The 16444-nt window shown below is 38.0% G+C and overlaps 1 protein-coding gene across 1 annotated transcript in view; it reads right to left on the reverse strand.

The window, feature by feature from the left end:
• The window catches only part of abca3b (ATP-binding cassette, sub-family A (ABC1), member 3b), a 45966-nt gene extending 29925 nt beyond the window's left edge, over positions 1–16041 (reverse strand). Inside the window, exons 1-7 of the mRNA XM_036590579.1 lie at positions 15770–16041; positions 13049–13125; positions 7950–8205; positions 4294–4418; positions 3422–3587; positions 1756–2015; positions 198–314 (exon numbers count right to left, since the gene is read on the reverse strand). Coding sequence (XP_036446472.1) covers positions 198–314; positions 1756–2015; positions 3422–3587; positions 4294–4418; positions 7950–8205; positions 13049–13102 — 978 coding nt within the window. The 5' untranslated portion in view covers positions 13103–13125; positions 15770–16041. The remainder of the gene's footprint in view (positions 1–197; positions 315–1755; positions 2016–3421; positions 3588–4293; positions 4419–7949; positions 8206–13048; positions 13126–15769) is intronic.
• Positions 16042–16444: the final 403 nt, after the last annotated feature.

The following is a 16444-nucleotide window of genomic DNA, read 5'->3' on the forward strand; positions in this document are numbered from 1 at the left end:
AGACTTACTCTTAAAGGAATAGTTCAACTACAAGGGCTAATGTTGCAATCAATGAATGCAAGCTTGTAGTCACAAATTAACCTGGTGTCGTTAGAATATTGCTAATCACAGACTATTCACATTCATTTGCTGTTAACAACATTAGCGTTATTGACTGGACCATTGCTTTAGGTGTGAAGAAAACTCTGGCTACTCACCCTAACACACAAGAGCAAGGTGACAAAGAAAATGGAGATGGAGAGGAAGAGGAAAAACATGAGGAACCAGGCACTCCAGTGCAGCCAGTTACTGAGACCCATCATTCGCATGTATTCCTGGAATAAACAAATGAAAAATGTCAACTCACCCATTAATAACAGGAAGCACTCATAACATTTATAATTAGTGGTCAACCTGTATGTTTTTTCAGGACCCATACAGACACCAAATATCAGTCATCAAGGACATTCTTATAAGGGGGGGTATTAGGGGCTGATATTCATTTACCATAATTTTGATGCTTGTAGTGTAAAAATTTTCAATACTGCAACTTTCATTCACAACTTACATTAAATGAATATTAGAACATAAAAACAATACTTTGAGCTTTAGACAGAATGGGCATTACTAAAGTAATCTTTAAACACATCATAAAAGTTACTCAAATAGCTCTTTTAAATGACATTTAATAGTCAGGGACATTTGTAAGAAAAAAAAAAAGGACCTCAAAACTTTAAATGAGAAAATCTGCACAATTATATTTACACAATTTTGATATAAAACAAACACGTAGTATGAGTCACTAATTAGTGATAAAAGGCACATATTAGGGTGGAGCTTGCTTTTTCAGTATATGGGTGCAAGTAAGTAAGCCTAGACACAGGCTAACAAACTGTATAAAGTGTACACAGAACTGTAAATGTAACCCCAGTAAAATATTACAGTATCTGAGCAATCAAGCAGTAAAATTGTCACTACTTTGTAAAAAGCAACGACACTGAAGGTATTTGAATGATAACATGTTTATTTCATTTTGTTGTTCAACCAAAAATGACACCAAGCAGCAGTTTGACATGTTGAATGAATCAGATGTATTCTTATTGGCTCTTGAAAACACACTGTATGATTAGAGGGATACAGCCTGTTTAGCCTACGCCGAGAGGTGGAAACTGGCCACCCACTGAAGCTCCGCTATAAGCACATATATTTTTAACACGTTTTACTAAAGAAGCAGTATAGGTCCACACACCGTGTCTGATCCCATTCACAGAAACCTTACTCTCACCCAACAAATGTGATGTTTTGGGCACGGCTCAAGCTGCATGCACGAGTCACGTTTGTTTAGTGCCTTTTGCAAACTGCTGTGGAAGCAAATTCAGGTGCTGCTTTATTACCACGTCTCTCACAAACACCAAAATACATGTTTGATTGGTTTTAGTCAACCCATAGCACTGCAGGCCGGACATAGAGACAGACTACAGATATGTTGGTCGTTTGTACTTGATGCATCACCCACATCTCAAGCAATCCAGGAGTTGTGCCAGACTACAAAAGTGCGTTGTGTTGATCATGGCTGTGCAAGATATGCACATAAATAACAAAAAGCGCTTTTATCAGCAACATTGATATGCCGACTCCAATCATCGGAAAAAAGCTGATAATCAATTGATCCCTACTTCTCATGCATCTGAAAAATCAGGAGAATTCTCAAGCATCTTCTCCATCTAAAGCACCATACGCCAATGGCTCCCACAAAACACACACATAAACACACACCTTTAGTTTCCTCTCCTTTTCCTGCACCACAGCGCGGACAATGTTGAGCGCAGTGTAGGTAAAGCTGAGCACCAGCAGTAGGGGAAGTTGGTTTTGGATGGCCAGGATGAAGACATCATATATAAAGGCTGGGTAAGGGAAGCGTGACAGTAGCACTCGTGTCTGGGTGAGGAGGGCAGCTGCTGCTGTCCTGTTGTAGGCCTTCATGATGGCCTGATCCACAGCATGCTGGATCATCAGAAAGCCCTCTCGGTAGTAACCTTTCCACAGAAAACAGAGAAGATGAAATTCTTCAAGACCCAGTCACAAAGTGACACTAAAATGACATCATTTAAGCCCTCTGCTGTTCTGTTGCAAAGATTTTCAAGAACATGAAGCAGTATCATATGCAAGCATAATTTAGGACCACATAGATCTTGACTGCAATGTTCAAAGATGCCAGATGTTGTTTGAATTCTGGCAGGTTACATGAGAGGCAGACATCATACTTTCCCTGGTGAAAAAGAAAGCTACGACCAGCTATTTGTTTATTTGTTTATTTACAAATGTATAAAGATTGTTATGACATTAGTGTTTTTAATTAGGTTTGACTGTTACAGGACGTCAGCTGAATGAATGCTAATGTTTTTGTCTTTGTGACACTTCCTTCGATTCCTTTGTGAAGCACTAAGCTTCCTTCTGTGTACAAAAAGAGTTAGGTTTAATAAAAAAGTATTATTATTATTATTATGAACAACAGATGAGAAATAACAACAGCGGAAAAGGCTATGATGCTTTTCTGTTACCTGTAAACTCATTCAGTTTACATTTACAGTGGCCAAATTAAACCTATGTCAACTTACATCAACATTGTGATAACATATGTCAAATAATTTCTCACCCGGCCTTGTGTATTTTGTGTCATTCAGTATGGCCGGACAACTTTTTCCACTGAACTAGACCTCATCCTACATACATCCTATATACATTACAAACACAAGTGTACATTAACTATTGACCATCCATGAAAAAACAAAAATCAAGAGCTTCAAAACTTCAGAAGCTTAAGTTAGAAATCTCTGCACAACTGTTTTATTTACCATTTGAATAAATATCTAAATAGTAAATTGGCTTAAATGGCTGAGGTGCTCACATTGACATGGCTCCTTTAGCTCATTGCACCCCCTTTGCAAAGTAGTAGCAGAGGAACTCAACATGTTCTGATGCATAATAAAATGACCATGCTTTACATCACTAATCAAGAGAATGTCATAAAATTCCTTGAGAAAGGATATTCTTAAGACAATCAGCACAGATGACGTGCGCTCATCTCCTCTCATGCTGTTCATGTTTACGCCTGTAGCTTGTTTGCTCAGGTAAATGGTATGTACTGGCAGGTGTCTGCCAAGGCAAATCAACCCATTAATATCAGCACATGACTAGAAAACAAAAGGCTGTATCAGCTTCCTATAGTGACAAATTGATTGCTCACTAACCAATGAGTATTTGAGTGACCTCATGCTGCTGTCAAATCAGTACCTCTACCTGAAACCAATGCAAAATGTATTGTTCTCTTAAGGATACATTTACAGGTGCTCATTTTCTATGTTTTACTGCTTACGAAAACTTGCAGAAATATAAAAGAAGGTAGACTAAATTTCCTCACAATTTACAAACGCTGACTGACCTGGGGTTCCTCCACGGGAATCATGTTGCTCCCGAGGTCCAGGCAGCTGGAAGAGTGGGAAAAGGCTGAGTGTGTGCCAGTCCAAGTCATTATTGGGATTCAGCTCTGACTTCTCCCGGGCCGGCGCATTTCGGGGGCTATACGTAAAACGCAGGTGATAGTTGACCTGCAGGTGTGAGGCAAGGAGAGAGACACTGATACTAACATCAAGGCCTTACATCAGTTCTGACCTAGAATCAGACACCAGTCAATCCACAGGACTGGAGTCTCAGACACTATGTGACAAAAATAAAAACTCATACTTCAACATGCTTTATCCACCCTACTCACCTGTACAGTCATGAGATATTTACACCATAGAGTTTCTCCTTTAAAGGAGAATTCTACCGTTTTTTCAACATTTCTATATAATATAACATTACATATAAAAACTCACTGGTCGTTTTGGACAGTAAATATTTCCCATCACAACAACTGCAAAGAAATCTGAGTCAGTATGTTTCTCTACAATGCACTATTTTACATCAAACCACTCTGAATTGCTATGCATAAATTTGGAAAAATCTGTGGAATTCCCTATTAAGCATGGACCTCCTGCCTTAGTTTCAACAAGCATAATTATAGTTAATACTAGGCCTTTATTCTGAACAGTGACCGAAATGAAGAAGCAGAGGCTGCACTGGCTGAGCAAGAAAATAATGTCAGGACACAAAGGAATTTCACAAAACAAGTTAAACAAGGATTCAAGCACAGTGGTTCCACCCACATAGAGCAAAACCCTAATGCTTTTAGTACAGTCTGACACTAAATGATGTTTTATGATTATACTGCATATTCAAAAGCATTTAAACAGTGTTTTGGTGAGGTCTCACCTGCAGTGGGAGAGGCTCGTCATCATGTGTGAAGGAGTGCTCAAAGACCACCGCTGCCAAGATGACTGATTCAGGGTCTGTCTTTACAAAGTCCTCAAGTTGCTGCTCAGTCTCAAAACCACGCACTGGAGATAAAACAAAAATCAAAAATCAAAAGAATAAAATGAATTGGCAGGGAGAGTAATTTTACCTATTGAAAGAAACATTCAAAACCTACTTTATTGACTCTTACATTCTGCAGTGTTTTTGGAAAACTCATCTCAGAAAGCCTGAAATGAACTAATCATAATTCTAGGAAGACATTACTAATACAACATCAGCTCCACCTTGCCACCTTGTAAGATAGTGAAACTAAATGTCTAATTAACTACAGCTCTTTGTGCATCAAAACAAAAGCTGCACTCAGTGTAAGGCACCACTGACAGCTACAGCAAAACATTAGATGATATGAATTCACAATAAAACCCTAATTAAACCTGAACAAAAGCACTCCCCATGAAAAAGGAGAAGTCACAATCAATGAGTTATCCTAACAAGTCCATCTAATTAACTCACAATCACAATTAATGAGTTATCATAACAAGACCATCTAATTAACTAAACAGTAATTGTTTAAACAGTAAACTGTAAAAGCTGTAACTCTCATGGTTGGTTAAAATCAAGAAAATTCCTCACACCAGTCCTAAAAAAGACCAAAAACAAAAAAAACCTTTGTGTTTTTTCAAAGTCGTGATTCCTTTTAAGTCTATTACAGTTAAAAGAAAAAGTATTTGCATCTCCAATTTCCGTTTTATGGAAAGACCACATGTAATCTTATAACTTGCCTGGTATTATTTTATGTGCCACACTTATTTGACAGTTCTGGATTTTCCACTGCAGATAAGCACGTGAACTCTCTTGGGTGCAAGCTCAAAGACAGGCTACAGAGAGCTAGCACAGCTGGAACATTACATATGAATCTTCCTTTTTTTCTAAGCTTTTACTCAATTTTTCCACAAATTTTAGCCTATTTACACTCTCCAGGTAGGTTTCCCCATCACACAATGCTACCAAGCTGCGAGGGTGAAAGCAAGAGTATGCTTCTTCAGAGTCACGTGAAGCAAGCCAGCACATCTTTTCAAACTGCCACTAACACAACACAAAACTACCACTAGTAATATTAAGTGACAAAATAATGGCTATTCAATTATTAGTATTACCAGATCCTCTGAAGTTCTTTATTAATCTTATCATGACTGTTAGTATTTCTTGAACAACATTTAAGGGAAAGGCAATATAAGACAAGGCAGCACTGGGCATTCAGCCAGGTCATGACTCTGGCACAAGCCATGCGCACACACACATACACAGACTCAAAGAGAGGTTTAGAGAGGACAGACAGGTTTCACTGCCCAATCCTCTTTCTGGAGAAACAGGGGCCTCCTCTCCCTGTTTCTGCACCTGCCACCTTTGTCTGAGGCATGACCCTCCCTGTTTTCCCTGTTTGATCAGTATAAACAGGTAATGCAAGTAGCAGCTGGAAGCTTTTTTGAGAGTGACAACTCAATAGCTACTGCACATGTTAAGTGTGAAGAGTTGAAACTGAGCGGAAAATTTTGCCATGAATTTTCCGCGAAGATACACCTTAGCAAACAAAAGCTATAACCACCCATACTTGACAAAGGAATAAACCAAAGAACGATGATGTCTTGCAGTGCTTGTATTTACCCAATCAGCTCGATCCACAGTCAAGTGACCCGCAAGCCTCTCTTTGATTGGGCTGGACTGTATTGCAATTTCAAGGAAATCAGCATCGCTGCATGTCCTTCCTCTTTCAGTACAAGATAACGGAGTCAGCTAAACTTTGGTCAGCTGAGCACTCTTCTTTCCCATGAGCAAAACCAAAAACCACTATCCACAGGTCATGCACTCTGAAAAGCTCTCTTTCAAATCAATCACACCACAACACATCTCCACACAACAGAGCTATTAGTACTGCAGCAATCTATGGCCAGCTCACATGTCCTTCTCTGCACTTTTCATGCAGGATGCACAGTCAGTCACACCTCACAGTAATCGCACACAACAGTGCAGGCCTGAGGAACCCATACTGCATGACTCACCATACATCCATGGTCCATTTCCACTTGCAGGCCTTTTACAGTTAACAAAAATGCATATATAAACCTGAAAACGTTTATTAATATTTTCAAATCTAAAAATATTGTTAATCATGGAGATTACACAAGGCTTCATTCTGGGATTTTTGTCTCTAGGCAAAAAGGTTGGTCTAAAAAGGTTAGGTTCAATAGGTTCAGTTTTAAATAGGTTTAAATTACAAGTAACACATCACATCACTAGGCAGGTGCCGATACAAAAAAATAAAATAAAAATAAAAATCACAATAATTACCAAACATTTTATCATGTTTATATTATCACAAAATTATTTAAAACATATGTTTAAACACATGTAGTCTTTTGAACATATGTGTTGGTGGTTATACATTTTGGTTTAACACACGATCAAAGTGGGGGCTTGTGAAACCATAGCTGCTCTGCATCTCTAAAATAAAAATGGACAAGGCTGAAGTTAGCTACCTATTCGCCAGCTTCTTGTTCAAATTTTCCTGTTCCTCCTTAAATGATGCAACAGTTACATTCTGGCACCTCAATTTAAATAAATAAATAAATAAATAAATAAATAGAACAAGAAGCTGACGAATAAGAAGCTGACTTCACCTTCATAGAAAATGATGACTCCGTTTATTTTCTTCTTTTCTACCTAAAGACAAAGCTAACAGCTAAAATGGAGCTTGATTTGACCCAGTTCATTAATGCTCAAGTTCATGACAAGACTACTGATGTCCACAACATTTTTGCTGATGGCCAAATTACAAAGAAAAGAACTATGAACATGAAAGTACTTCTCGCAAGGCAGTGCGTTTTCTGTCTTGTTGGACGGCATTTGGTCAATTGAATGAACCTACTTTACTACCCGAATGCTAGTCTATTTACCATTTAGTCACACGATGTGTGGTGATTCGTTCAGGAGTGTGGTACCTGTCACATAATGTTGATATAAATATGCACACAATGATGTTTTGAGCCAGGCTATTTGGGGAAGTTATACAGTTCCTTTATCCCGTACAAATCGGCCAGTCAAATCACAGACAAATTACATTACCAGGCTTCCTCTGGTAAAACTAATACCAGCTCAACAGGGCTTTATTTGACTAAAGTGCAGTGATGGTCCACAGTATCAGTGTAGTGTTTGGACCTTATTATTGCCTTTCGGCAATTACATAGGTTCATAATGAATCAAAGGTATTTTAGAATTTCCTGAGATCAGTACGGCCCATGTCCTGATTGGCACGTGTGGTAAAACGTTTCTAGCCATCTAAAATTCCCACAAAGCTTGCAGAGACGTCAGTTTCTTCAGAAGTCAGTGCAGCCAACTTGCTACACCACTACTGGATATGCTTGTGAAAATCCCTTGAGGCATGTTGTCCCTTTATCAACAAAAAAGGAAATAAGTCAAACCAATGGAAAGTTTTTGTTTTTCCTCTTCCTGAAAAAGGAAGTTTGTAGATAGATATTCAAATTACCACACTATGAAAAATAAAGTCCTTATTTTTGTTGTATTCTAGCTCTGGGTTCATCCAAATGTACCCTTACCAGCACTGATGAAACCCCTGCTCAGACTGAGCTGCACATCCTCGGCCACCTGCCGCACCTTGCTGGAGTTGGCCGGAACATAGGCCAGCTGCAAGCCAAAAGGAAGCTTAAAGGGTGGCCTTTCCAGCGAGAAACTCCCATAGTGTGTGGCGTTGGGGTAGTTGGTGGAGGACACTTTCTGACGCAGGACGATCAGGATAGCAGAGAAAAGGAGGGGCAGGGCGATCTCCACCAGTGTGACCAATATCTGACGCTTCTGCAGGGGAAAGAGGGAAAACAAAGTGTAAGACAGGAAGAGAGATGGCAAATGAATAAGAGATAGGTAGGGACTGGGTGCATTCCATTTTTTCAATTGTGCAACTCAGTTGTCCCTATATCACTTCCTCGCGTCCTCAGAGGTTGGAGCTAAGTCACAAGGAAGAGATACCAGTAAAAGGTGCGAGGATGGTGGAATCAATGTGAAATGGATTTGTCAAAGCAGATGTCCTTGCTCACTTAATCGTCACCTTCACGTGACAACACCTTCGCTGATGACTTTCTGTGCAATTGCATCACCTGTCATTGGGGTTACACAACCCATTAAACCCTTCACTTACATCAGTAAAAACATCATTTCATAGGTACCTGTATATCTCATGCTTAAACATGCATTTTTTTGAATATATACATGCATGTATACTGTATTACTGACTGATGCTTCGTTTTTATTTAAATTAAACCACATCAATGATTTGATACTTTCACTGTACCATCCACTTGTGTAGTGGTGAATGTACAACAGTAACCCAAATGGACATTCTAATGTAATGAATCAGTTTTAAGATCCATTATATTATTTTACTCTTTCGTCCTTTAATTCTTTTGGAGGGTTTTCATTTTTCACTCATTATGCATATAAGTGAACACAATTATGTAAAATAACTAGATATTATTTTATAGCACTGAATTAGCTCATATATGTATAACGTATTAAGTTTATATTGACACCTATCCAGACATCGCTATGCCACTGGTACCATTAACTATACTAAACACTGAAAACAATTTGTTTTAGGAGTATACTGATATGTGGATTGTGGGCTGATACCGACATCAAATATTTTTCATTATATATACACATCAATACATAAATATAGATAAAATGTCAAAACTGAGTCTAGAGCTACATGCATTTGCATTACAGAAAAATATAATGTTATTTTTATAGGGTTACAAATGAAGTAAAATGAATAACATGCAGACATTTTTGCACAGTAGCCCAGTATCACCTAAACACCCTGCTTTTCCAGAGTATAATAAAAATGCTACCAAATATTGGTTTGAAATATCAGCCAAATGTAAACATCTGTCCGATGCCAATTACAGACAAAAGGCATTAGGCTGATGGTTTGAAACTGTACTGCCAGCTATGATGATTGCTAAGAAAAAGCAAAGAAATACTGTCTGTTCAACAAGTGCCACAACATGTTTACAGTGAAGAAAATTGGGAAAAATATTCCTGGGAGCATGGCAACATGAAAAAACATGTGCAAACCTGAAACAGGATACAGCCATTTTTATTCTTGACAGTGAGGCAGAAACCTGCATGAAATTACCATTACAATTTGGAACTAAAATGTATCCACTAAGGTTAGATTCAGCAGACTTTGTTGTAAAAAAATAAGCATGTGCTATAACCAGCATACCTATTTTGTTTTTAATGTTTTTTGCACTCTCCTACTGTATACAGGTAATTACGCTGTCTACTTGCCCAGTTTATTCCTATGAACTCTTCATCCCCCTATATAAACCATGTTAATGCTCGGTCAAATACAAGGTGTCTCACGCTTATGTTCCTGACCATAAGGAGGCCATGACAAGTCCTGGGTTTCCTGACTAGACTCTGCTGGGCCACATCTCCTAGCAACCACTACAGCAGCAGCAGGAGGTTAGAGGACAAACAACTCGCCCCAACCAAGGGGAATAGATGCATCTTTCGCAGCACTTCAAACGCCATTTGATTGAGCAAGTTCAGTCCAAAGAGCTTAAATGTTGTCTTTATGTTGCACAAACAAGCAAAACCACAGTACAAACATATAATATGATATGATACCCTAAATGAACATCCCCACTTGGCTACAAGAGTTGGGCAGAGGGGGAGATAGTACTGCAGTAGAGGAGGGTGGGATGTATGGAGTAATTCTGTGACTCATTCCTATATTGATTGGGATTTTGAAACTCATACATAGAAGAGGAAAATGTCACAGTAAGTATACAGAAAAAAAGTGCTTTCATAGGCTCTACAAATTATTGTCATGTTTTACGCCACCACGTTTATCTATACTGCATAAGCCACGTAGATATGACCCAACTTCCGTGAAATGGCTGAAAGAAAACAATAAAAAAATTATCTTTAGAACTTTTTGTTAAACATTTACCCTTCCACAGTTTCAGTTTAGTATCAGAAATACACTGCTACATCATATCATTACACAATATGCAACACATATATGCTTTGGCCAGTGCTGATAGGAAACCTTTGTACTTCAATGGATAGAAAATCAAGACAGACCTTCGCCAAGTTTTTGAGAAGGGTTAAAGGGCTCAGCTCTTGGGACTGGCTGTTTGACTACAGAAATCTTCTTTGCTCCCAACCAGCCAAGCAGATAACGCATTAGCCGACTTTCTTAAACACCTAACACCTTTAGTGGATTAAACAAATTTGCTTCAAAAGGTGACTTTCAGTGCAGCATTGATTGGCTGTGTATGGATTCAGTGTGTTATAACACATTGAAGAGGGCCAGACTCCAGGTCTTAGACAAATAATGATTAAATGTTTGCTCTATACATTGCCTTTGCAAACAATAACCTGGAGGAAATGTTTGTCTTCGGGTCAGATTGTGTGCCATAACCATTATGTTTCAGTATCCTAATGTGTATCCTCTTTTTATATATATTTTTTTTTTATTAAGTTATAAGCCAAAGGCAGCTTATTGGTCAACCTTAGACAATGTAGCCCTGCAATGTCTATGATCAGAGTAGAGACAGCACAATACCACATTTCTGATTTCAGAGCTTCATTATCAATTGATATCAATAGTGATCCAATATCTGTTTTTTAAAAATAACTAGGTTTTACAATATGCTATTATCAATCAAAGCGCTTCAATTAAGATAAGCATCTAAAAGCAGCCTATAAGGCTCTACTACCCCACAGGAAAAATATGTAGCTAACAACATCACATCACACAATGTAAGTGTGTGCTATTTCAGGCTAGATTTGTGATAGGATTGGATCTTTCTTTTTTGTTTTCCTCTGGTATCCGCTCAAGCGTTTTCAAAACAGGCGTAAATGTAGCACTTAGTCTACCTAAATAAAGAGCTGACCAATTTTTGAAAACATCAGCATAACTGAATTATTAAGAGGTGATCAAAGTAATTAGATGTTTTGATGTCAAGAGTCAGAGTGGTTCACAGTGGTGTTGATAGGAATCAGACATTTCAATTGTTTAGTGCTTCTAAAGGTTACAGCATAGAATGTTATTAAATACAATGGTTATAAATATGAGAGGTATAAGTAGGGTGTTGTTAAGAAGATTAGTACCCAAAGAAAACTTTACATATAGAAACTCAGGAGATATGTGAACATTCACTGGTCATTTTGGACAGGAAATAAAATTTCTATATATAGACACTGTGACCCCAAGTTTATACCAGCACCACTGTAAAGAAATCTGAGGGTGTAATTGTCTCTACAATTTCACATCAAACCACTCTGAATGTTACATCTCATTCCCAGACTTGATTTTCGTTCAATAACAGCTCTGTACGCTTTAGGTCTTATTCTGAAAGCTTTAATTTCGAGGCAGCTGTTTCTGAACTGTTTCTACTTAGTAGTTTCACAGTTTAAGCACTAGCTGTTTATAATTTTTGTCACGCATAACTGGCTGCATCTTCTTCAAAGTCAGGGATAGTGACGTCTTTTAAATGACGTTTACTGTGATTGGTGATTTCTTTCTAAATAAATGGTTGAAAATGACTAGATTTTTTTATTAAGTCTTCCCTTGTACAGTTGTTACAGAAGCATATGAATTTCAGGGTGTTTTCTCATGTTTTTCTTACATTTTATACATTTGATCCAGTTAGTTTTGGTTTCAAATTGCAAATTAATGAGTACACTAAAGAACTTTACATGACAAACATACGTTCTGACGTCATCACCTACGTGGGCTGTGTTTCCCTGTACTTGACACAGATTGTTTTTTTGAAGAGGAACGTGCGTCTGACATCAGTATGTTATCAATAGAGCAGGTAGCCTTTTTTGTTTGAAAGAAGAAAAATGCATATCCTCCTTCTCTCATCCTCCCAGAAAATAAGATATAATTTTCAGCCTTTTTAATGCGTTTTTTTCCAAGTTGTCTTTTGACTTATTTGGCGAACCAAATTACAATTACAATTAAATATTTTGTCTCTTCCTTTGCCTATGTGCTATCACATCTCATTTTACTCCTCTCCCCGGTTCTTTTTCTTTTTCTATTGTTTAATGGGTGATGAGTGCCCGGCTCAATTTCCTGTAATTTGTCTAACAGTCTAAACCACCCAAAAAAGCGTTTTCACACTGCAAACAAACCAAACCAAGGTTCAGTCTGATCCGAACCAAGACCACCTCTTTAGATCCTTTGACGCAGACCATGGTCTGAGGCACCTTTCAGACCTGCTATTTTGGTTCAGACCAAACTGAAAAGTCTGAAGCTCCGGATGGCGTGAAAGCATCCTTAGTGATGAACATAAAAGTATACTAATGAGTAATTAGATTACTTTTTCCAGGGAGCAAGTAGTAAAGTAATCCCATTACAGTTTGAGAGAAGTACTTATTGGTAATTCATTTGTAATGGATTACTTTTTTTGAGTAACTACCCCAACACTGCAGTTTACACACATTAATGAAATATGCAGGTGTTGTGAACAATAAATGAAAACACAATGAAACATGCAAAGCTCGTCTAACCTGAATAACTTAAAAAGCACTGATTCACATAAATTGTCGATGCAACTTTAACAGCTCGTCACTCAGTAACCAAACCAAAATCACATACAATTTTTAGAATGGAAACACTCACTTGCTGAAGGTAGTTCTTCCAGAGAAGCAATCCAAACTGTCTCAGCACAGCCATTTTAGGTACCAGAGCTTCACAACCTAAAAAAAAGAGAAATGTACTTTATTTAATGTACTTCATTCAATTGAAGTCCATATATATATATATATATATATATATATATATATATATATAGCACTATGCACAACAGGCATTGTCACAAAGCAGCTTTATCTGGGTCGAAGCCAGTGAGCAAGCCAAGGGTGACAATGGCAAGAAAACACTCCCTACGAGCAACAGGAAGAAACTTTGAAAGGAACCTCACGAATAGTCAAAGGAACAGCAGGGTAAGACAGCATTTTAATTCGACACCTAGCCTGACAGTAGGCTACAGTCAAAGTATGATTGCAGCTATTTTTTGCATTCTCAAACCTGTGCAGTTAGTGTAGCTATAACTGTGCAAGGTTCACACACTAACCAAATAGAGGATGTGTTGGAAAGACAGGAGGATAATGTGTTTTAGAAACATTCAGTACTTGGGTGGGTTAATTTTATTTCAAATTACGGAGACCACAACAACACCACAGATCTACAGGGCATTGTATAAAAACGGCACAGATTAAGATGCTCTTTAAAATCTTCTTTGAAGTGTTTTTATTTTATTAAGTTACTGGAAAATATACATTATCTAAATCTGCATGATTAAAATGTGTCTGCTTTCAGCCCTAGTGGCATTATTACCACATTTCAGCAATCACAGGAACGTCAACTTTTTCAGGCTGTGTCAACACTTGTGTCTTCAGCACCCATGGAGCACAAGAGGAACACCTGAATATGGTCAGTGTATTCAGACAAACAATATTACTAAAAGTTCAGGGCAGATGAATGCACTGTCATTTAAGTAATCTATGTTCAGAGTTGGACAGAATACTTTTAAAGTGATTAATACTAAACACACTGTCCTAAGCTTATTCAGAAATGTATTCCGTTGCAATACATAATTCGAATTATATATTGAAAAGGCACACAGGTAATAACTCTGCTATTGTAAATTTAAGATAATTTACCCTGTTTCTCAGTGTTGCTAGTTTTCTTCATGTAATGCTCTTATTAATACATTTCATGAAAACTTTCCTTGATGTTTATCTGAATGAAGCTCAGTCCCCTAAGCAAGACTGTCAACTCTCTAATGAATTCAGCAAAAGTGGGACAGTTTTTGATAGATGCACCAGGGGACCCCCATGAAAGCTATAAACTCATATCTTTTGAGTTTTTGTGACATAAGCCTTCTAAACATAAATGTATTAAAACCGTACTGAATCTAATCCAGTTATGTGAACAATTATAGACCCCAGAACACAGTTAGGCATCATTCTGCACTTGACTACACATACACACACATTATATATATATATATATATATATATATATATATATATATATATATATATATATATATATATAAAAAATTTAGTGGCCAAGTATTTTAAAACTGTTTTCCTAAAAATAAGAGGTATTTAATAAAGACTGTCAAAATACTGAATACTTAATTTCTGTATTCTAAATGTGTATTCCGTTATATCTCAACCAGCTTGATGTGTGATGTGTGAGAAACATTAGACTGTGGTACTTCTAAATGAACTAAGGACTGAATTGACATTTTTCTTGCCACACACACACACAAATCAAATTCCAATGACCACTCCAAGGCCTGAGACAGTTTTTGTTGAGACCTCTTAACTTCAATAACATAGTGCTCAGCTAATACACAAACAGATCTCTCTGATTGTGATCTCATGCAAAGCAGAACAGTGCTAATGTCAGTGGTGCCAAAAGGACATGTGAAAAAAAGGCTACAGCTAAGGAACAAAAACAAACTAAAACCCAGTTTGTTTGGTCATAAACACTGTGTGCTCACACTAAAACAAAATTAAGTCATAAACACTAGGGCTAAAGGTCATGCAAATCCAATGTACTTATCAATGTGAAAATACATGCTAGACAGTGCTTAGATGAGGTCGAAAAACACTTTTTTGGTCGATCTAAGATAAATACAATCGTTTTGGCTTTTTAAAGCATACTTTCACTCGTCAGTTGAAAGCTTGAGTGTCTCAGCAGAAAACCGATGGCCTGGCGATGGCATTACATCATACATTTATGTCCCATGTTCAGCCAGGAAGGAGGACTGAGGTGAAATGCTAAGGTGAATACTACAGGCGAATAAAGCTTGAGATCCATCTCCGACAGTAAAGCTTTGTGTGCACTCTGTAATAAAAGCCAGCTAAGAGCCCTTCAGAAACACTGTGCTTGGAAATGTGCCGATTGTTATTTCATCTCCTTTTAGAAATCCTAAAGAAACAACAGCTCGACCGGAACAGCCGGAATAGCAGATGTGATGATAAAGGCTTTTGTTTCGGTGCCGTGAGACGCGTCAAAAAGAGCCACTTAGATAACTGAAAACGAGACTGTTTTCTTTTTAAATTTTCAATTAAAAATCACTTTCGTTTCCATATTTTAGCTAACAGATTTTAGGTACTTAGATCCCCGTATTCGATGGCTAGTTCAATAGGAGGAATCCACGGCCCACGATTGGATGAACAGCCTGTCTGTCTGTCTGTCAGTGCTTTTCTCCCAAACGGACAGCGGAGAAAAATACAGCTGCGTGGCAGTGACACGTCTGAATTGCATCGTATTTTTTCTTAACCGAAGGGCAAGACACTTCAGCAGCACAACGTAAACTGTTACCTTAAAACAGGGAGAGTCCGGCGGACGAACTTCATGAGCTGCCCTCTCAGTCGGCGAAGTAAAAATCCTTCCCTTTAGGTCGAATACATTGAATAAACGTTAACTACCTCAGTTTAATCAGCCGGAGGGGCAGTCGCGATTTTGAGCGCGCATGAAGAGGAATGCTAACGTTAACTTATATCAGAAAACATAATGTAAGGGACGGATGACATTGCACCAAACGGCCGTGCAATCTAGCCATTGTGCGAACACACTCGTCAACAAACCCAGTCACGTGACGGCCAGTCACTGTCACATGACCATGCATTGCCACGGACTAGCAAAAGTGTTTCAAACTTACCGGCATAAGATAATCAAAAATACGGCAACTTGTTCATTCAGCTCGCCACAGCAGAACAGCCCGGAGAAAATGGAAGTTGTAAAGTTGTAGCGGTAATAACGAGAATCGTGTAAAAGCTGGGGGTGTACCGGTAACATTACTCAAAACTCAAAATTTATTCAATACAATACGATACCTATTTTATTACTGTGTTGTTGTCATAATATGATACTATGTTAATGTTTCCACTATGCTCATAGAATACATGCTTGCACGGACACACCTGCACGCAAACACAGGCACAAGAACACCAATACCTTCCATAAAACATTTATACTGATTATGTGAATCAGGAA

This window comes from Colossoma macropomum, unplaced genomic scaffold (genome assembly GCF_904425465.1).
Source record: "Colossoma macropomum unplaced genomic scaffold, Colossoma_macropomum, whole genome shotgun sequence".
Lineage (NCBI taxonomy): Eukaryota > Metazoa > Chordata > Actinopteri > Characiformes > Serrasalmidae > Colossoma > Colossoma macropomum.